The sequence below is a fragment of the Musa acuminata genome, chromosome BXJ1-2 (assembly GCF_036884655.1).
Source record: "Musa acuminata AAA Group cultivar baxijiao chromosome BXJ1-2, Cavendish_Baxijiao_AAA, whole genome shotgun sequence".
NCBI lineage: Eukaryota > Viridiplantae > Streptophyta > Magnoliopsida > Zingiberales > Musaceae > Musa > Musa acuminata.
Genome location: NC_088328.1, coordinates 25,694,311 through 25,715,302, shown reverse-complemented (window position 1 = coordinate 25,715,302; position 20,992 = coordinate 25,694,311). Strand labels below are relative to the sequence as shown.

The 20,992-nt window shown below is 38.5% G+C and overlaps 4 protein-coding genes and 1 long non-coding RNA gene across 8 annotated transcripts; 3 read left to right on the top strand and 2 right to left on the bottom strand.

Annotated features, from left to right (window-relative positions):
- The first annotated feature begins 710 nt into the window (after window positions 1-710).
- On the top strand, window positions 711-3,068 carry LOC103975780 (uncharacterized). The gene is made up of 3 exons (XR_001976771.2): window positions 711-1,195; window positions 1,272-1,350; window positions 2,626-3,068. It is a non-coding gene; the product is annotated as an uncharacterized LOC103975780 (long non-coding RNA).
- Window positions 3,069-5,920: 2,852 nt separating this feature from the next.
- On the top strand, window positions 5,921-6,811 carry LOC135612940 (cyclin-dependent kinases regulatory subunit 1-like). Of its 2 annotated transcripts, none has more exons than XM_065109787.1 (4): window positions 5,921-5,973; window positions 6,112-6,209; window positions 6,325-6,385; window positions 6,499-6,811. In XM_065109787.1, exons 2-4 carry the CDS (start codon window positions 6,157-6,159, stop codon window positions 6,667-6,669), a joined length of 285 nt encoding a protein of 94 aa, XP_064965859.1. In that variant the 5' UTR covers window positions 5,921-5,973; window positions 6,112-6,156; the 3' UTR covers window positions 6,670-6,811. The 2 variants fall into 2 exon arrangements, with proteins under 2 accessions (XP_064965859.1, XP_064965864.1); XM_065109792.1 differs by lacking the exon at window positions 5,921-5,973 and adding an exon at window positions 5,980-6,017.
- A 1,332-nt stretch (window positions 6,812-8,143) lies between these two features.
- LOC135586715 (uncharacterized) lies at window positions 8,144-13,085 on the bottom strand. 3 transcript variants are annotated; one of them, XM_065094903.1, is made up of 7 exons: window positions 12,927-13,085; window positions 11,476-11,637; window positions 10,738-10,913; window positions 10,566-10,638; window positions 10,071-10,236; window positions 8,569-8,690; window positions 8,144-8,457 (listed from the first exon to the last, which is right to left on the bottom strand). In XM_065094903.1, the coding sequence occupies exons 3-6, from the start codon at window positions 10,901-10,903 to the stop codon at window positions 8,589-8,591; spliced, it is 507 nt and encodes a 168-aa protein (XP_064950975.1). In that variant the 5' UTR covers window positions 10,904-10,913; window positions 11,476-11,637; window positions 12,927-13,085; the 3' UTR covers window positions 8,144-8,457; window positions 8,569-8,588. The 3 variants fall into 3 exon arrangements, with proteins under 3 accessions (XP_064950975.1, XP_064950971.1, XP_064950967.1); XM_065094899.1 differs by having other exon boundaries at window positions 8,146-8,373; XM_065094895.1 differs by lacking the exon at window positions 8,144-8,457 and having other exon boundaries at window positions 8,473-8,690.
- A 1,496-nt stretch (window positions 13,086-14,581) lies between these two features.
- LOC135612936 (cyclin-dependent kinases regulatory subunit 1-like) lies at window positions 14,582-15,475 on the bottom strand. Its single transcript, XM_065109775.1, has 4 exons — window positions 15,436-15,475; window positions 15,200-15,297; window positions 15,024-15,084; window positions 14,582-14,909 (listed from the first exon to the last, which is right to left on the bottom strand). The coding sequence occupies exons 2-4, from the start codon at window positions 15,250-15,252 to the stop codon at window positions 14,739-14,741; spliced, it is 285 nt and encodes a 94-aa protein (XP_064965847.1). The 5' UTR covers window positions 15,253-15,297; window positions 15,436-15,475; the 3' UTR covers window positions 14,582-14,738.
- Window positions 15,476-18,158: 2,683 nt separating this feature from the next.
- On the top strand, window positions 18,159-19,405 carry LOC135612930 (vignain-like). Its single transcript, XM_065109765.1, has 4 exons — window positions 18,159-18,594; window positions 18,669-18,904; window positions 18,978-19,118; window positions 19,199-19,405. Exons 1-4 carry the CDS (start codon window positions 18,159-18,161, stop codon window positions 19,403-19,405), a joined length of 1,020 nt encoding a protein of 339 aa, XP_064965837.1.
- Window positions 19,406-20,992: the final 1,587 nt, after the last annotated feature.

The window sequence follows — 20,992 nt, the reverse complement described above, 5'->3', positions numbered from 1 at the left end:
CCCAAACCAAGCTGAAGGTTGCCATGATCCAACAAAAGGAAGCTCTCTCTCTCTCTCTCTCTCTCTCTCTCTCTCTCTCTGTGTGTGCAAAATTTTGTCCACCGTGGAACTGAGGAGGATTTGATTCCCTCCACTAGGATCGTGACGTGTGGCACGCAATCCAATCAATGTGGATAACATGGTAAAATAATTTCCACGCTTTATGCATGCATATAAATATATATATAGTGTTTAAATTAGGTACTATGTTTTAACAACGGGATTGATAGTAAAGAGAGAAAGAGGGATGTACGGGCAACACATCATATGTAATATAAAGAAGTGGGGATTGCACGGTGGACACTCCTTTGAGAATGCCGGAGATAGAAAGAGAGAGAGAGAGAGTGAGAGAGAGAGTGTGTGTGTGTGTGTGTTGTGTGTCTCCAAGTACACCCTCAAAGCTTTCCACTCCCTCACGAGCCCAACCCGTGGAGCTCATAGATGATGAACATATAATGAACATAGCAAACGAGAGGCTTGTGGATCTAAACGTCTCACATAAATCGCATAGGTCTCAATCTTGCCTATGAACGAGTTTGTGAGGGAGTAATTCTGTATTAGGAGTGTCAGCCAATACAACCAATGATCCTCCTCAGACCCCACTCACACAGAGTGACATCCCAAAGTGTGTTGGTGCCACGCACCTTCCAAGAGTGACAACAAAAGCATAAGCATCAACCTGGCACCAGCCAACTTTCTGACATGACCCGCCCCTTGTCGTCCTCTCTCCCATCTGCAACTGCGACTATCACTGCTGCGACTACTTCCCTAAATTTCAAGCGAGCACCACACAATCACCAGAAGCCTTGGCATCCATGCTCCTGTCGGCTCCAGAGGACAGTGAGAAGAGAACCACCACTGTGTGCTCCTGCTATGCTCCAATTAAGAGACAGCACAGCAAGAGCTGTGAGGGAAGTGAGAGCAAGAGGGTCATTACCCCCATGAAGGGCCATGCCAATGGCCAAGGTCCACCTGCTGACCCAAACCTACCACCCCCTCCTCCCCCACCTCTTCCTCCCCCCTTGAAGAGTAATCTCAAGAAGCAAACTACGGTGGGAGAGCACCAGATGATGATGATGAGGGATGAGAGGAGGAAAGTAAGCTGGCCTGATGCTCATGGCAGAGACCTTGCCCATGTCCAAGTGTTCCACTCGAGGTTCAAGTGTTTGTTGTTTACACCATCTCACAGTTAGGGTAGATGTGTAGTCTGATGCATGTTTTGGGATCCACAGTGTGGTGGAAGAAGGGGAGTTTGCAGCGGCAGGGAAGTCCTGCGTTTGTACCATCCAGTGAAGCAGATCATCAGTGGAGGTATCTGTTCCTGCAACTCTGCGTGCTACTCTTATAGGTAGATTTGTACCAAATGAAATCAGTATAAGTTGGCCTTAGAACTCACCAAAATAGGTGCCTGCTTCATTGGGATTCAATTCCTCAGTAAAGCTGCTACAAATTGGCAACTTGTCCTGCATGATCATCTACATGATTTTATCAATTTAGTCTTTGTTAAAATGGCATGAATTTGACAGGCTTAATGCCTTTTTAATTCAGCAAAAAAAGTTTACTTGAATCTAACAAGATTGAGAAACTATTTTCTTCTCTGCCAGAAAAAGATGAGAGTAAAGTACTTGTTTTACAAATCAGAATTGCTGGTAATAAAAAATAAATATGAACAAATTTGAGTTTTTTTTGGCAATAATTACTCTAGCAAGGACCTAGGATTCAAGTGTGGAAGTGTGATTATATCACTAGAAATCAGATCATGAATTGTTTGATGATGAATTGAAGTGCTAATATAGCTAAACATTACCAGTCAAGACATTTTTTTTTTTTGCCAACTAACTTGTGCAACCATCTTGGATCTATATGTAAGAGCAGATTAAAATTGAATATAAAAGAGAATGTGCATCCGAGTTTTCGACTATGAGTTCTTCTAATCTTCAGTATGTTTCTAGCTTTATCAGTTTCCTATCCTATTCTGTCTTTTAAATATATCTGAGCTTTACCTATTTGTTGTAAATGCCAAGTTATGGATAGTAAATGTCCTTGTGACCTAGCCAATTGATGTTCACAGAGAAATAGGTTTGCTTGGTCATTCTGATGAAGATGATACAAGTGATGGTTACTAACAAAAATGCTTAAAATGTTACTTGTTCGTGTAGCAATATTCTTGACAAAGGAATCCACTTTAGTTCTGCTTGGGTGCTGTAGTTGTGATTATGTCCTTAATTTATTAGTGATAAATTATAGTAAAGTACATCATGATCATACATCATCCACTTTGAATCTCAATCATGATGGACCTACCTGCAAAATCTGTCCAGATATCAGTGTTATTTTACATGCTTGACTTGAAAACTTAATCAGCATATCTGTGCAAATAATGCTCTTTCAAGCGTGAGTCTAACAGTATAAATCAGTAATCGAGCAACTGATCTCATCAAACAAATTTCTATCTTTCATCACTTATCAAGTATATAATTATTGTGGTTTAAATGAATCTCTGGGGCATAGTTCTGATCAAGTTTATTATTCACCACATACATGAGGCCTGTTATATGGATGAAACTATGTTATCTTTCATTTCAGATGGTTGTTTTGATTGGTGGTCCTGAAACATCTCAAACTTCAAATGGAAAACAAGCACAACCCTATGCTGATGCACACAAGCCAGTCACTGGCAAGAAAAAATTGGTAAAGAGGCTTCTACTTCTGCTTCTACCTTGTTCTTGAACTCATCTAGTTGTAGATACCTTTCAGAAGCTTGCAAAGACATGGGTATTCATCCAAGTTTTCTACTTCAGGCAGGAAATGGATAGTAGAAAGCTTTTTTGATCCTTCTGTGGAGGCCTTGATTTGATGAGAGAGGCTTGATTGTAAAGATGTTACTGGAACTAGTTGATACTTAATGCTACTAAAGGATGCAGAATAGTTGACACCATGTAAAGATAATTTGATCAGTTTGAGCATATGCTTGTAATGAATTGTGTTACTGCCTCTATGATTAAGGAGAATAATACTTCTTAGCAGAAGATACACAGATGTTATAGTGTTTAGTTCAGGTTTAAGAATGGTTGATTTGGTGATTGTTGGTTTAACATACCAATTATCTTGCAAACCAAATAAGAAGAAAGATTAAAGTCAGATAGACGGTTAGGATAAATTAACCTAATTATTTTATGCCCAACAAAATTGATTTATAACTAGAGCATATGTCAATATTGGTACATGTAGTATAACATCCCTGATTAGTCCCACATCGAAAGTGGGTAAGACTAAGATTGACTTATAAGGGTCTGATGAGTGTATTATTATCAACTTCAGTTTAAGCATTTTGGTCAGTGGATTAGACCAAACGAAGTTAATAGGCTAGTTAGCCCATCAGGCCCAGGTCTTAATATAATAGATGAGGATTGTCACATCCTGGATTTTTTTTTTATATCAAGTACCCGAAGCACCAACAGCGGATGGAGTCGTTCCTCCCAACAGCGGATGGAGGAACCGTCCAGCCGCCACGTCTGACGGCCCGCTAATCCCCGAAGGGAATCGCCCTACCTGCTCTTGGCAGGAATATAATCTGACACTGGTCATATCCATTTCGGGATGAAATAACATATTTAAAACATCTCTTTCAAAAATCATCAATATCAAATAATATAAATTAACCCTCAATTGACTTGAACTCTAGTTTAATCGATTCAATTGAACTCGATTTACTAGAGCCTAACTAAACTGATCTCTAATCCTTATTTAACTGGTCTGTAACCACCCTAGACTAGTATAATTTAGACTAGATTAAGTTCAATTTAGGTTAAACTAACTTGAATAAGTCAATCAATTCGGAATCACCCCGAATTGATCTAGACTAATCAAGTCTAGTTTAATTCAATCAATATTTGGGCTCAAGTTCAACAATAATATTGGGCTAGATTGAGCCAGTCCATCTACTGGTCATGTGCATTATACACGATTGAGTATGCATTACATAAAACTGGCCCAGCCTTGGCCCATGGACTAGTCATAGCATATACCCATTAACAACATAAATGAAAACATAATAATGCATTAAAAGATAGATGAGGAGAAAAGCTTTAATACAAAGAAATAGCATTCTCAATTTGAGTAGAAATCATAAGACATTAAAAGAGAGACTAGGAGATAAGTTTTAACACAAGGAAATAGCTTTCTAAATTCAAATAAAAATCATGTTTTCAACGCATAAAATTTCAACATATTATAGTCATATTTTAAATTATTCAGAATAATATATTTTAAATTTCAAATCAAAGAATATCAAAAAAAGAGATTTTAGATAACATATTCTAGTCTAACGAGATTTTTAATCCAGATAAGATTAAAGATAAACTGTAATACAGAAAATATATCATATAAAACATATACCTTTTAAACATATTTAATTCTACAATAAAAACCTTAATCATGGGTCAAATAATATTATAAAAACTTTAACTGATTATTTTAATACAAAAAATTTGACATTTAAAGAATTGATGCACATTTTTCAAACTATAAAACTTTCAACATTTAAAGAATCAAAATAAAAGCTAAAACTTTTAAGAAAGGTAGGGAAACCTACCTCTTATCAATAGGATGTAACTCCTCGTTCTCTTGTTACAGGGTGTAACTCCTCGTTCCTCCCGCTGTCGGGCTCGACTAGGTGAGGAACGAAGGAGAGAGATCCCTCCCTTTTAAATAGGAGGAGGTGAGCCTCTATTAAGGGAAATAAATTTTAATTTTCGTATTTATTTAATATAAATTATTTCCATTTAATATACTAACAAATATGATATCATCATATTTGGAATACTTAATAGTTACTTCCTTAATTCATATCAACAAACAAAGAAGTATATTAAGATTTCCTAAATTATGATGGCAAGTAAGGAAAACAAAATTTAAATCTCAATCTCAAATATTTGATTTGATTACATGTACTCTCTTTAGTGTTAATTAGAAACGAAAAAGGATAAATTATAAAAAAAACAACCCAAGTTTCACTCTTTTTTTATTACATGAAAGAGAAAAAAAGATAAATTCTAAGAAAACTTAAATTTTTACTTTTTTTTTTAGAGAGAGAGTTTGTTTTCGCTTTATTCCCACTTTTTTTTTATTTTTTAAAATATGATATTATGCCTAGCCTCTACTGGGTCGATCAACGCCTCTACCCCATCAATTCATCGCCTCTGTCCCTCGTCTTTCATTTATCACTTTTGTTTTTGTCTCGTTGCTTCCTCTGTGCATTCCCCCTTTTTGCATGTCCACCATTCCATTGGATCTAGACACCACCAACACTTCCACCATCGCAACTCCATCTTCACTTCTTCTCTATTAGTCGACCTCTTTCTTCCTATCGCCACGATCACTATTACCCTTGCCTTGCCTCCTCTCCCTATTCACAAGCTTCATGTCATCCTCCTACTCATCATCATGTCAAACTGTAACGCTTATGGATGATGATTGGACTAATCATGTCATGATGATGGAGGCATAGTTATTAGTTTGATAATAAATCGATTGTGTAAAAATCTAATGAACGATATGGTAGTAGGAGCAATGAGATAGAGGCGATACAGGAGAGCGTGAAATCTAAGTTGAGGGATAATTTAATCTTTTAAAAAATAAAATTTTTGATCAACGGAAAAAAAATACTATTGAGATTATGAAAATATATTCCCTGACATCATCATACCATCATCCATCGAATCCGTGTGCGTAATAAGCCGCTCTGTTTGAAATTTCAAATTCCGCCCCCCTTAAGATTCGTGACCCCAATGACTTGCTTCCACCTGATCGTTCCCTATTCCCAGATCAAATCATAGCCGTCAAACCTTTCACCGGCATTATATATCACGCTCATCGGAGGAGCGGATCTTATATCTCTCTCCTGGTCTGTGTGACGCTCTCCCCCGTTCTAGGGTTCGCTCGACTCTTTCCTCTTTGTCCCCACATCTTTAGTCTTTGTATCGATCGTTTCTCTTCGATAGAATGGTAATTCAAATCGAATGTGCTGATCTGATTTGTTTTTCGTCCTGTCTATGGTGGAACTTCTCGCAGTGCGATCGATCAAGGCGGAGAAGTTGGAGCGGAAGGAAGATCGAAATGGGTCAGATCCAGTACTCGGAGAAGTACTTCGATGACACCTTCGAGTACAGGTATTCGTCGCGTTCCCTTGTAAACCCAGTTTCTACGAAAACTGTTGCAGTTCTCGTTCAGATGCCTCTCGATTTTGGCTATATCACCGCCCGATCGTTCTTTCTTCGAGTGTAGGCACGTGGTGCTCCCTCCGGAGGTGGCCAAATTACTCCCCAAGAACCGTCTCCTCTCTGAGGTTAGCAATCTCGCTCCTCTAATACTAGGGTTTCATCAAAATCATTTTGCCCACTCAAAACCCTTCAACAAAGATTCAAATGCTGATTGAGTGGGTTGTGATGGGCGTACCAGAACGAGTGGCGGGCGATCGGGGTGCAGCAGAGCAGGGGATGGGTGCACTACGCGATCCACCGCCCGGAGCCGCACATCATGCTCTACCGGCGGCCGCTCAACTACCAGCAGCAGCAGGAGAACCCGGCCGCCGCCGCAGCAGCTCATGCTGCCCAAGTTCTCCCCAAGTAATGTACTATAACCAGCAGTAATAACAGCGCAAGAAGAAGAAGAAGCCCTCTTCTCTAATCCTTATGCTTGTTGAACTAATCGGAAGTAGTTTGTCTTGGTTTGCTACCACTACTTGTGAAATGGCAGTTCTAATTTGGCTTTTCGTCCTCTGAATTCCTCTTTTCTTCTCCCTTCTTTTTCGTGCTTGAAATCTCTTTCATAAAATGGTCGCTCGGTGTTCAATCTCTTAAAATTTGTTCCTCGTTTTGAGAGTCGTGGTAGCATTTGCACGACCAGAGTGATCGGTGTTCGAGTAACGGTGATAGCTCCATGCCCTCTTGTTTGGATCTAAATTGCTTGGAACTTTGATGGATCGGATTATTGGGATGTATAGGTAGGTGACCTGTGCAAAAGAGAAACAAGTGTTTATTAGGAATTCTAATAATATTAGGGAACTAATCTCGTATGCTGCTTTGTATAATGTTGAAATCCAAGCTCGCTACAAAATAATCGTATATAATTATATAATTATATCGACCATATCAATTATATCGATATTTCTATCCTATTACGTTGTCAGTCAGATAAAAGTGTTTATTTTGGGCTTTTCTTCCTTTATGAAAATTTCAAATTGTGCCCCCATATTTCTAGGAATATGGCACAGATTCCATGATTCATACGATGCTTCTCTCCTTGCTATACCCATTTACTTTTATTGGTCATTAATATTCGTCTTCGATTATCTCCCGTCGACCTTGAATATATCGATTCATGCTTTCTCTCTTTATTTTATTTTTGTCATAATTTTTATTTCGGTGTATTCTTTCTCTCTTCGTTTTGCCTCAGAGAGAGGAGAAAGAGGATTCTTTCTCTCTTCGTTTTGCCTCAGAGAGAGGAGAAAGAGGAACAATACGATTTATTTTTAGGTTTTAGAAGTAGAGGATTAGATTGATCCATAGAAATGACAAATGATTCATTGATTTGAAACGATTCAATATTTGAAAAGGGCACTGTGGTAAAAATCTAAAAAAGATATTCTTTTAGCTTGCTATTTAGAGATCTTCTTATTATTCACAATCTCTCAAGAAATTAATAATATAATATTTTACTATTCATAACTATTTTAATTTTATTTTTACTTTTTTTTTCTTTCCCTATAATCTTGCTTGCCCACACTATTCTCATTCTCTCTGTTGCAAGACTCGAAACATAATATTTTTTTAAATTAATATAACTAACGTAGAAGATGATGTTTTGTGAGCTATCACAAACTTTACATAATCTTAAAAACATTAAATCATTATAGCAAACATAAGAAAATTATTTTTCATATCTTTCTCTTCAGTTTATCTCATTTTATTATTTATCTTTTTTTCATCATTTTATGTCACCTTCCATGATTAAAAGGTCAAAGAGGAGGGAAAAAAAAGAAGGAAGAGAATTGAGGAAAGGATTGAATTTTTTTAAAAAATTAAATTATAAATTAAGAAAATTTATGTTTATTTTGGAAGGGATGGTATAAAAATATTCAAAGTACTCACGGATTGTAAATATAAAAAAAAAATTTATAAATAGTAAATTGCTACACATTTACATTTGCTGCGGTCATATCATCAGAACAATGCCTTCTCTCTTACGCGAAGAGCTCCAAGAACGCTCGTTGGAACATGGTGCTCACAAATGTCGCAAGGAGCATCAGGTGGCATTCTTCTCCATGCGTCCAACCTGCAAAGATAAGTCATTTCTCACCTGAGAGGGCAGTGGTTTCTCTTCCCTCTTTAATACGAGTGTGATGGGGATCGACCAAATCTAACATAAACACGGTCACAGAAACTAGGATTTGTATTGCAGAATAATATTTGTTGCATCTTGCAAATTGCAGGTCTAGAAATATGAGGAATCATAAGGAGAGGAGGAAACCTTGTAAAGCAAAATTAAGTTCATCTGACTCTCTCCATTGCCACCTTTCTCTCTACCTTACTTGTTCTTTGTGGCGGCCAAATAATGTGTGTCACTCTCCCTTGAACCAAGCCCAAAGGAATCTGCAGCACATATAAATTTGTCAGTCATTGTTTGTGATGAGACAATGAACGGATTTACCTTAACAGCTTAGAGCAAAAGATCATAATAGTATTGGAGCATTGGAAAAAGCCTTGGAACATTAAAACTGCATATAGATCATTAAGACTGTATATGATCTTTTAATGCTGCCATGAATGAGTCTTCGGTGCAAGGTTTTCTCTGTTATCTCCCAGTGCAACTAGGTTATTATGATTGGTCCACTCGACAGGATTGTTAATTATCCATCTTCCAGACATTGCATGCCTAATTTTAGTATCTTCAAGTGTCATCATGGAAACAGATGTCCCTCTAAGGAGGATAATCTATTTTCCATTTTCCAAAAGAACAAATTCAACCAAAATTATGAAAGAACCCTGAAAAATTGTCATTATGGAAATTGATGTAACTCAAAGGTGATCTTTATGATCCAGCTCCACAGTGCAGTCAGAATTAAGGACCTAAACATCACTATCTCATAGATTCAAGTTCTGAAATATGGATTGATGTCAGACTACATATTCTTTGTCTTCTTTGTTAAATTGACAGTCCATCACTCCAACAATTCTTAACTATTCAAATGTATGTGTTTCTCTACAGTTGTAGTTTGTGCATTCTTACTAAGTTATTGAAGTCTGCAGCACTCGTAAAAGAGATTACTTTGTTTAGCTCAGTTACTTTTGGTTAATCAATACAAAAAATATTACTGTTGTCATGCATTCGCAGGGCACAGTACAAAATGCATAGTACTACAGTACCTGCATAGTGAAGCACAGGGCAAGCAGAATGCTTATACATGAATACACATAATAAAAAGGGCAAGAAGGACAGATTGCATCAGGTAAATGGTGGATTTTAGTGCCTCGTAGTCCCAATGAACATGCTTAGACTGCTTGTGCAAATAACAATATTGCAAGTGTCAGGACAAAGACATCTAGAGGAAAACTGCTCCTAACAAAGGCATATACCCAATAATATATTTCAACCCTATTAAAAAGCAGAACCTTGAAGGATTATCTTTTGAAAGAAAGGAAAACAGTGGAAGGTAATCATTGTGATTAGTTTAAAAAACCAGTAGAAATTTGACCAAAACATTGCAGCACTAATTCAATAAATAGAGGTCCACCCAGTTTCACCATGTGAAGGTCTTTTTGCTACACTAAGTAGGTCAGGAGTGCTAGCACCATCAGATAATAAGACATAATGGGGAGAATTTATGTGTAAAACTCACTAATAAGATGCCTAAAAGCTAGTAGTTAACTTCACAGGTTTTGCTTGATTGGCAACGGAGACGCCAGCAATAGAGTATGAATCATCCAAAAATTGCGAAAAAAATAAAAAGAGAAAAGAAATGTGCAACTCACAGGGCCAAAATGTCTCGAATCCAAACTAAATTCTTTATTGTCACCTTCAACCCAGCAATGACCTTCTGGAATCTTCAGTATATCAGATGTATCTGGAATTTGCATCCAATCACCAGGCAATGCAATTAGTCTTTTGACAAATTCCCGTTTGTGATCACTCGGGGATCTGCAAAACATCAAACGAAGAATATAAGATCACAAAACTAAAAGAAGTCTTACAATGTGGTCCTGAAACATCTCAAACTTCAGATGGTTGTTTTGATCGGTGGGCCTGAAACATCTCTAACTTCAACTGGAAAACAAGCACAACCCTATGCTGATGCACAACCACTCAAACTTCCCATAGTTTCATCCATACAACCACTCAACTTCCCATATGATGCAAACTAATTGACAATACATATAGAAGCCAAGCAAATAGGTAGCTCTAGGTGTGTCATTCCAAATAAAAGGTAGTTACGAATAAAAGCTACAGCATGCTTCTAAATAACTTACTTGAAGGCAATTACATCCCCACGTGAAAATTTATACTTTTCAAGACAGAACTTTTCAACCAGCACAATATCACCTGTGATCATTCTACTGATCAGTTTTGACAGATTCCTATTTACATAACCAATGAACATTTGATCATTCTTTGCTTGTATTGCTTTCACAAAGGATATACCTTTCAAATATCCAGGAAAACCAGGACTGCTTGTTGTAAATGTGGGACTCATAGATGTACCCGTTAAAGAATAAACAGTGGCATATCTGTCAGAAATTGTTATACCAAACAGAGCCACTGTCATAGACTTCTTCATGAAGAACCACAAAGGATTTAGTGTCCCCATATCAAACTTTCTGTCAAGATACATGCCATGAGAAAAAACGAAAAGGAAAAGGAAATACCAGCATACAATCAAAAACAAGCAAAGCAGGGCAAAGTAATCTGAGAGAATAACTTGCTGCAATTTACATGGAAGTAACATACTTCGTCAATAATAGCTATCAATTCTCATAAGAAATGACCAAAAATATCAGTACATAAGAATATGGGAGATAGTGGGACAGGATGGTGGTGGGTACCAAAGACTTGCAATGGGTTTGGCTAAAAACAAAACCAGTTGTCAAATGCAAGTGCAAAAGTTGTGAAAAAATGAGTGTCAGTTTCGCATATTGAGTGTACATAGCAAACAACAACATAAGCCTGAATTTACTTTAAAACGTAGGGGAGATTCCACATATCACAAATTAAAAGAGCCTAATAATAAGAACTTGGAGCTGATATTTATCTACAAACAGTTATCAGAAATGTGGAACCTCTTTCCAACAACTCACATCCTTAAGAATCTGATTAACAGTGTCTCACAATATTAGTAGCACCAAAAAGAGTGGAGTTTTAGTTTAAAATAACAGAAAATACCTTTGTTTTATGATGTACCAGATTAACACAAAAGAGGCAAGTTGATAATACCGCCAACAGCTACTGGATGTTCTCAATTCTCTGTTTTACAATCTTCAGCACATCAGGAGTTTGCTCTTAACACATCTTTATAAATTAGTCATGGCATGGTTGCACCTGTAGCTGCTTAAGAGTAAAGAAGTTGAGAGTTTACAAGGAAAGTGAAGATATTATAATTTTCACTACAAAATTAGCCAATTTTATAGTAGGGGTATTCTTGGTGAGTTACAGGTGCCTCAAGGGCTAATAGACCTAAAGGAAAACTTGCATTTGATCAACCCAGTATATTGGGATGGTTTAACATCTACAGCTAGCTGATCAACAGAATGATGTTGGTATGATAATAACAAATTTGCAACTAGCATTTTGTCAATAAATGCATTATCAGCTAAATTTTAGGATACATCTTATCAAAGTTATCAAACGCTTAAGGACACTGAGTTGCATTAGGCACAAGCCACAAGTTGAGGTGGACGTCTCAGGGAAAATAGATGTAGTAAGAATAGAAGATTATGAAAAAAAAACAATCCAAAGAATGAAACAAATTAGGTTTTGATACCATTCAATGGTGTCCAAAACATCTGCAGACAGATATTGAGTAGGAGGCAACGAAAGAATAGCAATAGAGAATTACAGGAAAGCAGCATGGATAGAACAAAAGAAAACTATTAGAAAGAGATGCGAACAGAATGAAAAATGAACAGAGAGATAGAAAGATATACTAATACCAATAAAGAATAGATACGGCGTCCACTACATATGGGAATATCACTCTGTTTAAATGGATGGAATTTACTACAACATTTTTTTCCTTCAGATGAAAATTGGTGCAAGATATTCTATGCAAAGCATACAAAGAAGAACGTTTTATGCACCTGGATGTAGGTTAGATTAATGTTAATCATGCCGCATTCCCTTCTTCTCCACCTCCTGTCAGATATTTTTAAACTAATGTGGCAATGATTTAGATTTGGGGCTTACTCCACGTCTTGTAAACAAGAACAGAAACCCTAGAAACGCTTATTCGCTGTTGTTTCAATCAAAATGCTGAAAGATAATTGAACCATATGCATAAAGTAGATTCAGACCAGAACAAGTGCTCCCATGGACATCGACCTAATTTTCGCCACCAACACCTCTAAACCAACAGATGTAGCTACGATCTGTCACCCTTCCTGCTTCTCGGTATGTCTTTAACAGTATTACCTATCAAAATTTCCTTTTTTTCTCCTCAACTGATTCCATTCGAATCTAAACAAAAATAAGTCATCAATGCTACCATGTAATCTTAGTATAAGTTGCCCCTGCCTTCTTCCTCAACAGGAACACATCCAAGCTTTTGACAATGGTAAAATGAGCAGCGTATCAAAGAGGGGGGGAAAAGCAAGAACCAGGGAAGAAACAGTGATTACCTCAAATTTACACTAGTTAATCGCACCGCCGATTGAGAGAGGAATCGCCGGACGAAGTAGATATCAGGCGTCGGGAGGAGTCGAGAGGATCGGCCGGAACAAGAGACTCGTAAGCCTGGGAAAAGGGTTAGCGTTATCCCTTTTCCACCAGTACCCGACTCACCCATTTCGTTACCTGCCTCATGATTGCTAAAAGCTGGGATCCAGCGGGCCCCGCTATTGAACCATCGGTGCTGTTAACACGTGGAAGACCTGTAACGGGTAGGACTGAAAATTCGTGGAGAAGTAGTTATATTCTATTATAATTATATTGAATGACTTCTCGGAAAAAAAATTACTATTTATATATTTTTTTAATATTTACAATCCGTAAGTACTTTGAATATTTTTATATCATCCCTTCTAAAATAAACATATATTTTTCATAATTTATAATTTATTTTAAAAAAAAAATTCAATCCTTTCCTCAATTCTCTTCTCTTTTTTTTTCCAAGACATCATCTTCTACGTTAGTTATGTTAATTAAAAAAATATTATGTTTCGAGTCTTTGCAAACTGTTTAATAGAGTACGCGGGCGATGAATAGAGAGAATGAGAATAGTGTGGGCAAGCAAGATTATAAGGAAAGAAAAAAAAAAGTAAAAATAAAATTAAAGGAGTTGTGAATAGTAAAATATTATGTTATTAATTTCTTGATAGATTGTGAATAATAAGAAGATCTCTAAATAGCAAGCTAAAAGAATACCTTTTTAGATTTTTACCACAGTGCCCTTTTCAAATATTCTAAGGGGCATCCCAAACATTTCATATTTCCTTGTGTATCCTAACACGACTTGGCATAATTCCCACTTGACTGCTTCGTATGTTGAATCGTTTCAAATAAATGGATCATTTGTCATTGCTATGGATCAATCTAATCCTCTACTTCAAAAACCTAAAAACAAATCGTATTGTTCCTCTTTCTCCTCTCTCTGAGGCAAAACGAAGAGAGAAAGAATACACTCAAATAAAAATTATGACAAAAATAAAATAAAGAGAGAAAACATGAATCGATATATTCAAGGCCGAAGGGAGATAATCGAAGACGAATATTAATGATCAATAAAAGTAAATGGGTATAGCAAAGAGAGAAGCATCGTATGAATCATGGAATCTGTGCTATATTACTTGAAATATGGGGGCACAATTTGAAATTTGCATAAAAGAAGAAAAGCCCAAAAAAGACACTTTTATCCGACTGACATCGTAATAGGATAGAAAAATCGATATAATTGATATAGTCGATATAATCATATAATTTATATACGATTATTTTATAGCGAGCTTGGATTTCAACATTATACAAAGCAGCATATGAGATTAGTTCCCTAATATTATTAGAATTCCTAATAAACACTTGTTTCTCTTTTGCACAGGTCACCTACCTATACATCCCAATAATCCGATCCATCAAAGTTCCAAGCAATTTAGATCCAAACAAGACGGCATCGAGCTATCACCGTTAACCGAACACCGATCACTCGGGTCGTGCAAATGCTACCACGACTCTCAAAATGAGGAACAAATTTCAAGAGATTGAACACCGAGCGACCATTTTATGAAAGAGATTTCAAGCACGAAAAAGAAGGGAGAAGAAAAGAGGAATTCAGAGGACGAAAAGCCAAATTAGAACTGCCATTTCACAAGTAGTGGTAGCAAACCAAGACAAACTACTTCCGATTAGTTCAACAAGCATAAGGATTAGAGAAGAGGGCTTCTTCTTCTTCTTCTTCTTCTTCTTCTTGCGCTGTTATTACTGCTGGTTATAGTACATTACTTGGGGAGAACTTGGGCAGCATGAGCTGCTGCGGCGGCGGCCGGGTTCTCCTGCTGCTGCTGGTAGTTGAGCGGCCGCCGGTAGAGCATGATGTGCGGCTCCGGGCGGTGGATCGCGTAGTGCACCCATCCCCGGCTCTGCTGCACCCCGATCGCCCGCCACTCGTTCTGGTACGCCCATCACAAACCACTCAATCAGTATTTGAATCTTTGTTGAAGGGTTTTGAGGGGGCGGAAATGATTTTGATGAAACCCTAGTATTAGAGGAGCGAGATTGCTAACCTCAGAGAGGAGACGGTTCTTGGGGAGTAATTTGGCCACCTCCGGAGGGAGCACCACATGCCTACACTCGAAGAAAGAACGATCGGGCGGTGATATAGCCAAAATCGGCAGGCATCTGAACGAGAACTGCGACAGTTTTCGTAGAAACTGGGTTTACAAGGGAACGCGACGAATACCTGTACTCGTAGGTGTCATCGAAGTACTTCTCCGAGTACTGGATCTGACCCATTTCGATCTTCCTTCCGCTCCAACTTCTCCGCCTCGATCGATCGCACTGCGAGAAGTTCCACCATAGATAGGACGAAAAACAAATCAGATCAGCACATTCGATTTGAATTACCATTCTATCGAAGAGAAACGATCGATACAAAGACTAAAGTTGTGGGGACAAAGAGGAAAGAGTCGAGCGAACCCTAGATTTGGGGAGAGCGTCACAAAGACCAGGAGAGAGAGATAAGATCCGCTCCTCCGATGAGCGTGATATATAGTGCCGGTGAAAGGTTTGACGGCTATGATTTGATCTGGAAATAGCGAACGATCAGGTGGAAGCAAGTCATTGGGGTCACGAATCTTAAGGGGGGCGGAATTTGAAATTTTAAACATAGCGGCTTATTACGCACACGGATTAGATGGATGATGGTATGATGATGTCAGGGAATATATTTTCATAATCTCAATAGTATTTTTTTCCGTTGAGCAAAAAAATTATTTTTTAAAAGTTTAAATTATCTCTCACCTTAGTTTTCACGCTCTCCTACTAAAATATCATCTTTACACCATCGATTCAAGCTAATAATTGTGTCTTCATCATCGTCACATGATTAGTCCAATCATCATCCATAAGCATTGCAGTTTGATATGATGATGAGTGAATTGATAGGTTAGTTGACGTAGTTAAGAGTAGGAGGAGGACGACATGAAGCTTGTGAATGGAGAGAGGAGCCAAGGCAAGGGCAATAGTGATCGTGGCGATGGAAAGAATAAGATCGACTAATAGAAAAGAAGTGAATATGGAGTTGCGATGGTGGAGGTTGCTCTTACTACGATGATGGAGGTGCGACTACTAGCTTGATGGAGAGCTTATGGTGTCAAGATCAACGGAGAGGTGGACATGCAGAGAGAGAGAGAGAATGCATAGAGGAAGCAATGAGACAAAGACAAAAGTGATGAATGAAAGACAAGAGTCAGAGGCGATGAATCGATGGGGTAGAGGCATCGATCGACCGCTAGGCATAATATCATATTTTAGAAAATAAAAAACTTTAGATGGGAATAAAGCAAAAAACAAACGCTCTCTCTAAACAAAAAAAACAAAACCTTGAGTTTTTTTAGAATTTATCTTTTTTTTCTCTTTCATGTAATAAAAAAAAGTGAAACTTGGGTTGTTTTTTTATAATTTATTCTTTTTCGTTTCTCTTTCGTGTAATTAACACTAATGAGAGTACATGTACCAATATTGACGTATGCTCTAGTTATAAACAATTACCAACATGAAATTGTTAGATTTGAGCAAGGTATAAAAATACATATACTACCATCAATATATGTTCTACTTTTAAATATTTTTTTTATAAGAAAGATTTCATTGGTGGGAGACTATGGTATACAAAATTCATCACAGTCATACATATTATGTGTTAGTCATCACAGCCATACATCTTATGCGTTATTCTGTGTTAGATAATTATTAATAAAAATAAAATTTATTAGATGCCATTTTGAACTTTTCTCACATATCACCACAAGACAAAATTTAATAAATGGATATGACACTTATAAATAGCCTCATGATATTATTAGATTTGATTTCTTTTTTATATAAATCACCATCGAGCTGTGATAATGCCAAGTTCAGTAGTTTACCTTGAAATCCCAACATTTCCAAACTCTTACTACGATGATGGAGGTGTGACTACTAGCTTGATGGAGAGCTGGTGGTGTCAAGATCAACAGAGAGGTCGACATGCAGAGAGGGAGAATGCATAGAAGAAGCAATGAGACAAAGATGAAAGTGATGAATAAAAGACGAGAGTCAGAGGCGATGAATCGATGGGGTAGAGGCATCGATCGACCGAGTATAGGCTAGGCATAATATCATATTTTAGAAAATAAAGAAAAAAACAAATGCTCTCTCTAAAAAAAAAGGTAAAAACTTGATTTTTCTAGAATTTATCTTTTTTTCTCTTTCATGTAATAAAAAAAGAGTGAAACTTGGGTTGTTTTTTTATAATTTATCCTTTTTCGTTTCTCTTTCGTGTAATTAACACTAATGAGAGTACATGTACCAATATTGACATATGCTCTAGTTATAAATCAATTTTGTTGGGCATAAAATAATTAGGTTAATTTATCCTAACTGTTTATCTGACTTTAATCTTTCTTCTTATTTGGTTTGCAAGATAATTGGTATGTTAAACCAACAATCACCAAATCAACCATTCTTAAACCTGAACTAAACACTATAACATCTGTGTATCTTCTGCTAAGAAGTATTATTCTCCTTAATCATAGAGGCAGTAACACAATTCATTACAAGCATATGCCCAAACTCGTCAAATTTTCTTTACATGATGTCAACTATTCTGCATCCTTTAGTAGCATTAAGTATCAACTAGTTCCAGTAACATCTTTACAATCAAGCCTCTCTCATCAAATCAAAGCCTCCACAGAAGGATCAAAAAAGCTTTCTACTATCCATTTCCTGCCTGAAGTAGAAAACTTGGATGAATACCCATGTCTTTGCAAGCTTCGGAAAGGTATCTACGACTAGATGAGTTCAAGAACAAGGTAGAAGCAGAAGTAGAGGCCTCTTTACCAATTTTTTCTTGCCAGTGACTGGCTTGTGTGCATCAGCATAGGGTTGTGCTTGTTTTCCATTTGAAGTTTGAGATGTTTCAGGGCCACCAATCAAAACAACCATCTGAAATGAAAGATAACATAGTTTCGACGTATGCATGCATGCATTGGATAAGAAGATGACAATAACAGTTACGTAAAAGTGATCCTCTCCCATGCCCATGCCCTAATCTCCTAACCGCCCAGTCGTCATGCTTCACTCCCAACATCTCTATAGATACGTCCTCCGAACCCTAAACCTACTTCCATCCTGTGTTTGGTTTCTCCTCGTTCACCACCATGGGGAGAGCATTCTTGTTCGCTGCCTTTCTCGTTGCGTTAATATCCACCAGCATTCCCTTCGTTGGGTATGACACCGCGTCGGAGGAGAAGCTCTGGGACTTGTACGAGAGGTGGCAGAGCCACCATGGCGTGTCACGCAGTGTCGACGAGAAGCGCATCCTCTTTGACATTCTTAAAGAGAACGCTAACTACGTGTTCGCGTCCAACAAGAAAGCCAAGCCTTGCAAGCTTAGTCTCAACAAGTTCGGCGACATGACGAGGGAGGAGTTCAAGAGGTCGCACGCAGGGACGAGGATTCGTCGCCGCAGCACTCTAAGAGGAAGCGCAAGCCTCGAAGGGTGCTTCTTATACAAGAACGTCACCAGTGTAACTCCTACCGTCGACTGGAGGCAGAAGGGTGCCGTCACTGCTATCAAAGACCAAGGCAAATGCGGTGAGCTCGAAATATTTTATTTTTGTTGATGTGCTGCATCCAAACAAATGAAATTTTAGAATGAATTACTGCAGGAAGTTGCTGGGCCTTCTTGACAGTAGTTTCGGTGGAGGGAATAAACCATATCAGAACCAACGAGCTTATCTCCTTGTCAGAGGAACCACTGGTGGATTGCGACACCAACACCAACAAAGGGTGCGATGGAGGTATGATGGATGATGCATTCGACTTCATCGAAAGAAATGGAGGGATCACAACAGAGGAAAACTATCCTTATGTAGCTCGACAAGAACAATGCAAAGTAAAAAGAGTTACATGTTAATTTGTTTAGTTGTAGTCATTATCTTCTTCGTAAACTCTATACATATCATTGTCATTTATAGGAGAGATCTCCTGCGGTTGTGATCGATGGATATGAGGACGTTCCCGTCAACGACGAGGATGCGTTGCTGAGAGCAGTGGCGAACCAACCTGTATCAGTAGCAATCGAAGCAGGCGGTCAGGACTTCCAGTTCTACTCCGAGGTATGCACAACTCTCATCCATGCTTCTCTTTTGATGTAAACAGGTTTTAAAGACTACACTTTTCTGCTGCTTTGGTTTAGGGTATCTTCACAGGGAGCTGTGGAACAGAGTTGGATCATGGAGTGGCCATCGTAGGCTATGGGACATCCAAGGATGGGATGAAGTACTGGATAGTGAAGAACTCATGGGGACCAGAGTGGGGCGAAGAGGGCTACGTGAGGATGCAGCGTGGGATCTCGGCCAGCGAGGGGCTGTGGTATCGCCATGGAAGCTTCTTATCCGCTTAAGACATCTCCAAATCCAGTGCAGAAGAAGCTGCATCTTTGATGAGGGCTGAAAGCTGTTTGCTGCTGCCAAAAGAAGATTAAGTAGCTGCTTTGATCATTCACCTTTATGCAGAACATTCGAAGGCTTTACACTGTATTCTTTAATGCTACAACCACTTATCATGTTGCAGGATACCACATTACTATATGAAATAAGATAAGAATATGAAATTAATGATGATTTGAATGTTCAATACTTGCTCGAGCTTTCTGAGCCACTTCTAGCAGATTCTTTTGGTCCAAGACGAACAGATACTTGTAGAGTAGGTAACTGAGAGAGGCAGCTGAAATAAATGGTGTAATCACAAGTAGAAGAATAATTGTAGAAACAGAATCTACACTTTGAAACACTTTGTGTTTGGGTTCTGCTTTGTCTTTGTGATCGACTTGAGATGGGACTTGAGACGTCCCACCTATATCATATTTCTGCACGACCCGTCGATATTGAGAGGGGAGGGATTTCCGACTCGACACCCCTCTCAAGTTAGTAAATAGTGTTTGTGTTATAAAGGGTTTGATCCCCTTCTCTAAGCTAGGGGGGGGTTGGCTTTTATACATACGGAGCCGATCCGAAAGTACATGTGTCATTAATACCTGTCGTTGTCCTTGTTCGATGTGGTCGCATGAGCAGTTGACCTGTATATTCTTGAAGGTGTGGGTCGACCTATGCAGACTTCTGCCATTCGGTGCTGACCCATATGGCCCGGATGACGTAGAGTTAGTTGTTCGCCATGTGCTAGGTCAGCCCTTCTCTCCTTCGACCACTCATCTGGTTGTTCCACGTTAGCTCTTAGGTGATTGCCAAGTGTCGCGTTGCAATTGGTGGTGGGAGCATTCCCTATCATTTGTCTCACCACGGAGGAGGGGGGGCTTATCTTGTTCACTTGGTCGTATTCTCTTTACGTACCTCAGATTACCCTCACCTTGAAGTCTTCCATAGTCTGATCGTAAGTCGAGATGTCTTCCTCCTTTTCTTCCACCTCTTCGAGCTAAATCTCAATCAAGGATGTAGCATCGTTCTCGAGTAGTCCGAGGGTGGAACAAATAAGTTCTTAAGGGAACAAATAAGTTCTTCCTTAAGGGGCATGTTCTGTAAGAGTTGTCCAAGCCCTAAAGGCCATGGAGCGAGCTCATGATTGTGACTCAATCGTGACAGAGTCATTCCTCGTGGAACTCTAATCTTGGTATTACATCTCGGCAGAGTATGAGTTGCACACCCGTCAACATGGGTAACATTTGTATGACCCTTTCTTGAATGGGTTCGGGCTATCTTGCGATGCCTTCGAGGTAAGACTCAGGTTTTCTTTACAACCTGTTATCATGTCCTATCTCCTATCTAGTGGCGTTTATTGGAGAGTGTCGGGTAATCGAGATCGTCTTGACCCAAGCTATATTCTTTGCTTGTTTTCGATTTTGCAAGGGACATGGCCGCTATTATTTGGTTGCCCGAGATAGGTTTAGGGTGAGCAACACCCCCTTAAATAATAAAGGCTAGAAGTCACACCACTTCTTTGTGAGCGCTGGCCGAGGGTGGAAGTTCAACCTTGA

Bases quoted from the DNA above. Each gene is read 5' to 3' on its own strand.
- LOC135612940 (XM_065109787.1), top strand. From the start codon at position 6,157: ATGGGTCAGATCCAGTACTCGGAGAAGTACTTCGATGACACCTTCGAG. The intron at 6,210-6,324 runs GTATTCGTCGCG...CTTCGAGTGTAG, and splicing joins GATGACACCTTCGAGTACAG to GCACGTGGTGCTCCCTCCGG. The intron at 6,386-6,498 runs GTTAGCAATCTC...TGGGCGTACCAG, and splicing joins AGAACCGTCTCCTCTCTGAG to AACGAGTGGCGGGCGATCGG.
- LOC135586715 (XM_065094903.1), bottom strand. From the start codon at position 10,903: ATGGGGACACTAAATCCTTTGTGGTTCTTCATGAAGAAGTCTATGACA. The intron at 10,639-10,737 runs GTATATCCTTTG...GAATGATCACAG, and splicing joins TTTTCCTGGATATTTGAAAG to GTGATATTGTGCTGGTTGAA. The intron at 8,691-10,070 runs GTGAGTTGCACA...TATGTGCTGCAG, and splicing joins ATTCGAGACATTTTGGCCCT to ATTCCTTTGGGCTTGGTTCA.
- LOC135612936 (XM_065109775.1), bottom strand. From the start codon at position 15,252: ATGGGTCAGATCCAGTACTCGGAGAAGTACTTCGATGACACCTACGAG. The intron at 15,085-15,199 runs GTATTCGTCGCG...CTTCGAGTGTAG, and splicing joins GATGACACCTACGAGTACAG to GCATGTGGTGCTCCCTCCGG. The intron at 14,910-15,023 runs GTTAGCAATCTC...TGGGCGTACCAG, and splicing joins AGAACCGTCTCCTCTCTGAG to AACGAGTGGCGGGCGATCGG.
- LOC135612930 (XM_065109765.1), top strand. From the start codon at position 18,159: ATGGGGAGAGCATTCTTGTTCGCTGCCTTTCTCGTTGCGTTAATATCC. The intron at 18,905-18,977 runs GTTACATGTTAA...TGTCATTTATAG, and splicing joins AACAATGCAAAGTAAAAAGA to GAGAGATCTCCTGCGGTTGT. The intron at 19,119-19,198 runs GTATGCACAACT...GCTTTGGTTTAG, and splicing joins ACTTCCAGTTCTACTCCGAG to GGTATCTTCACAGGGAGCTG.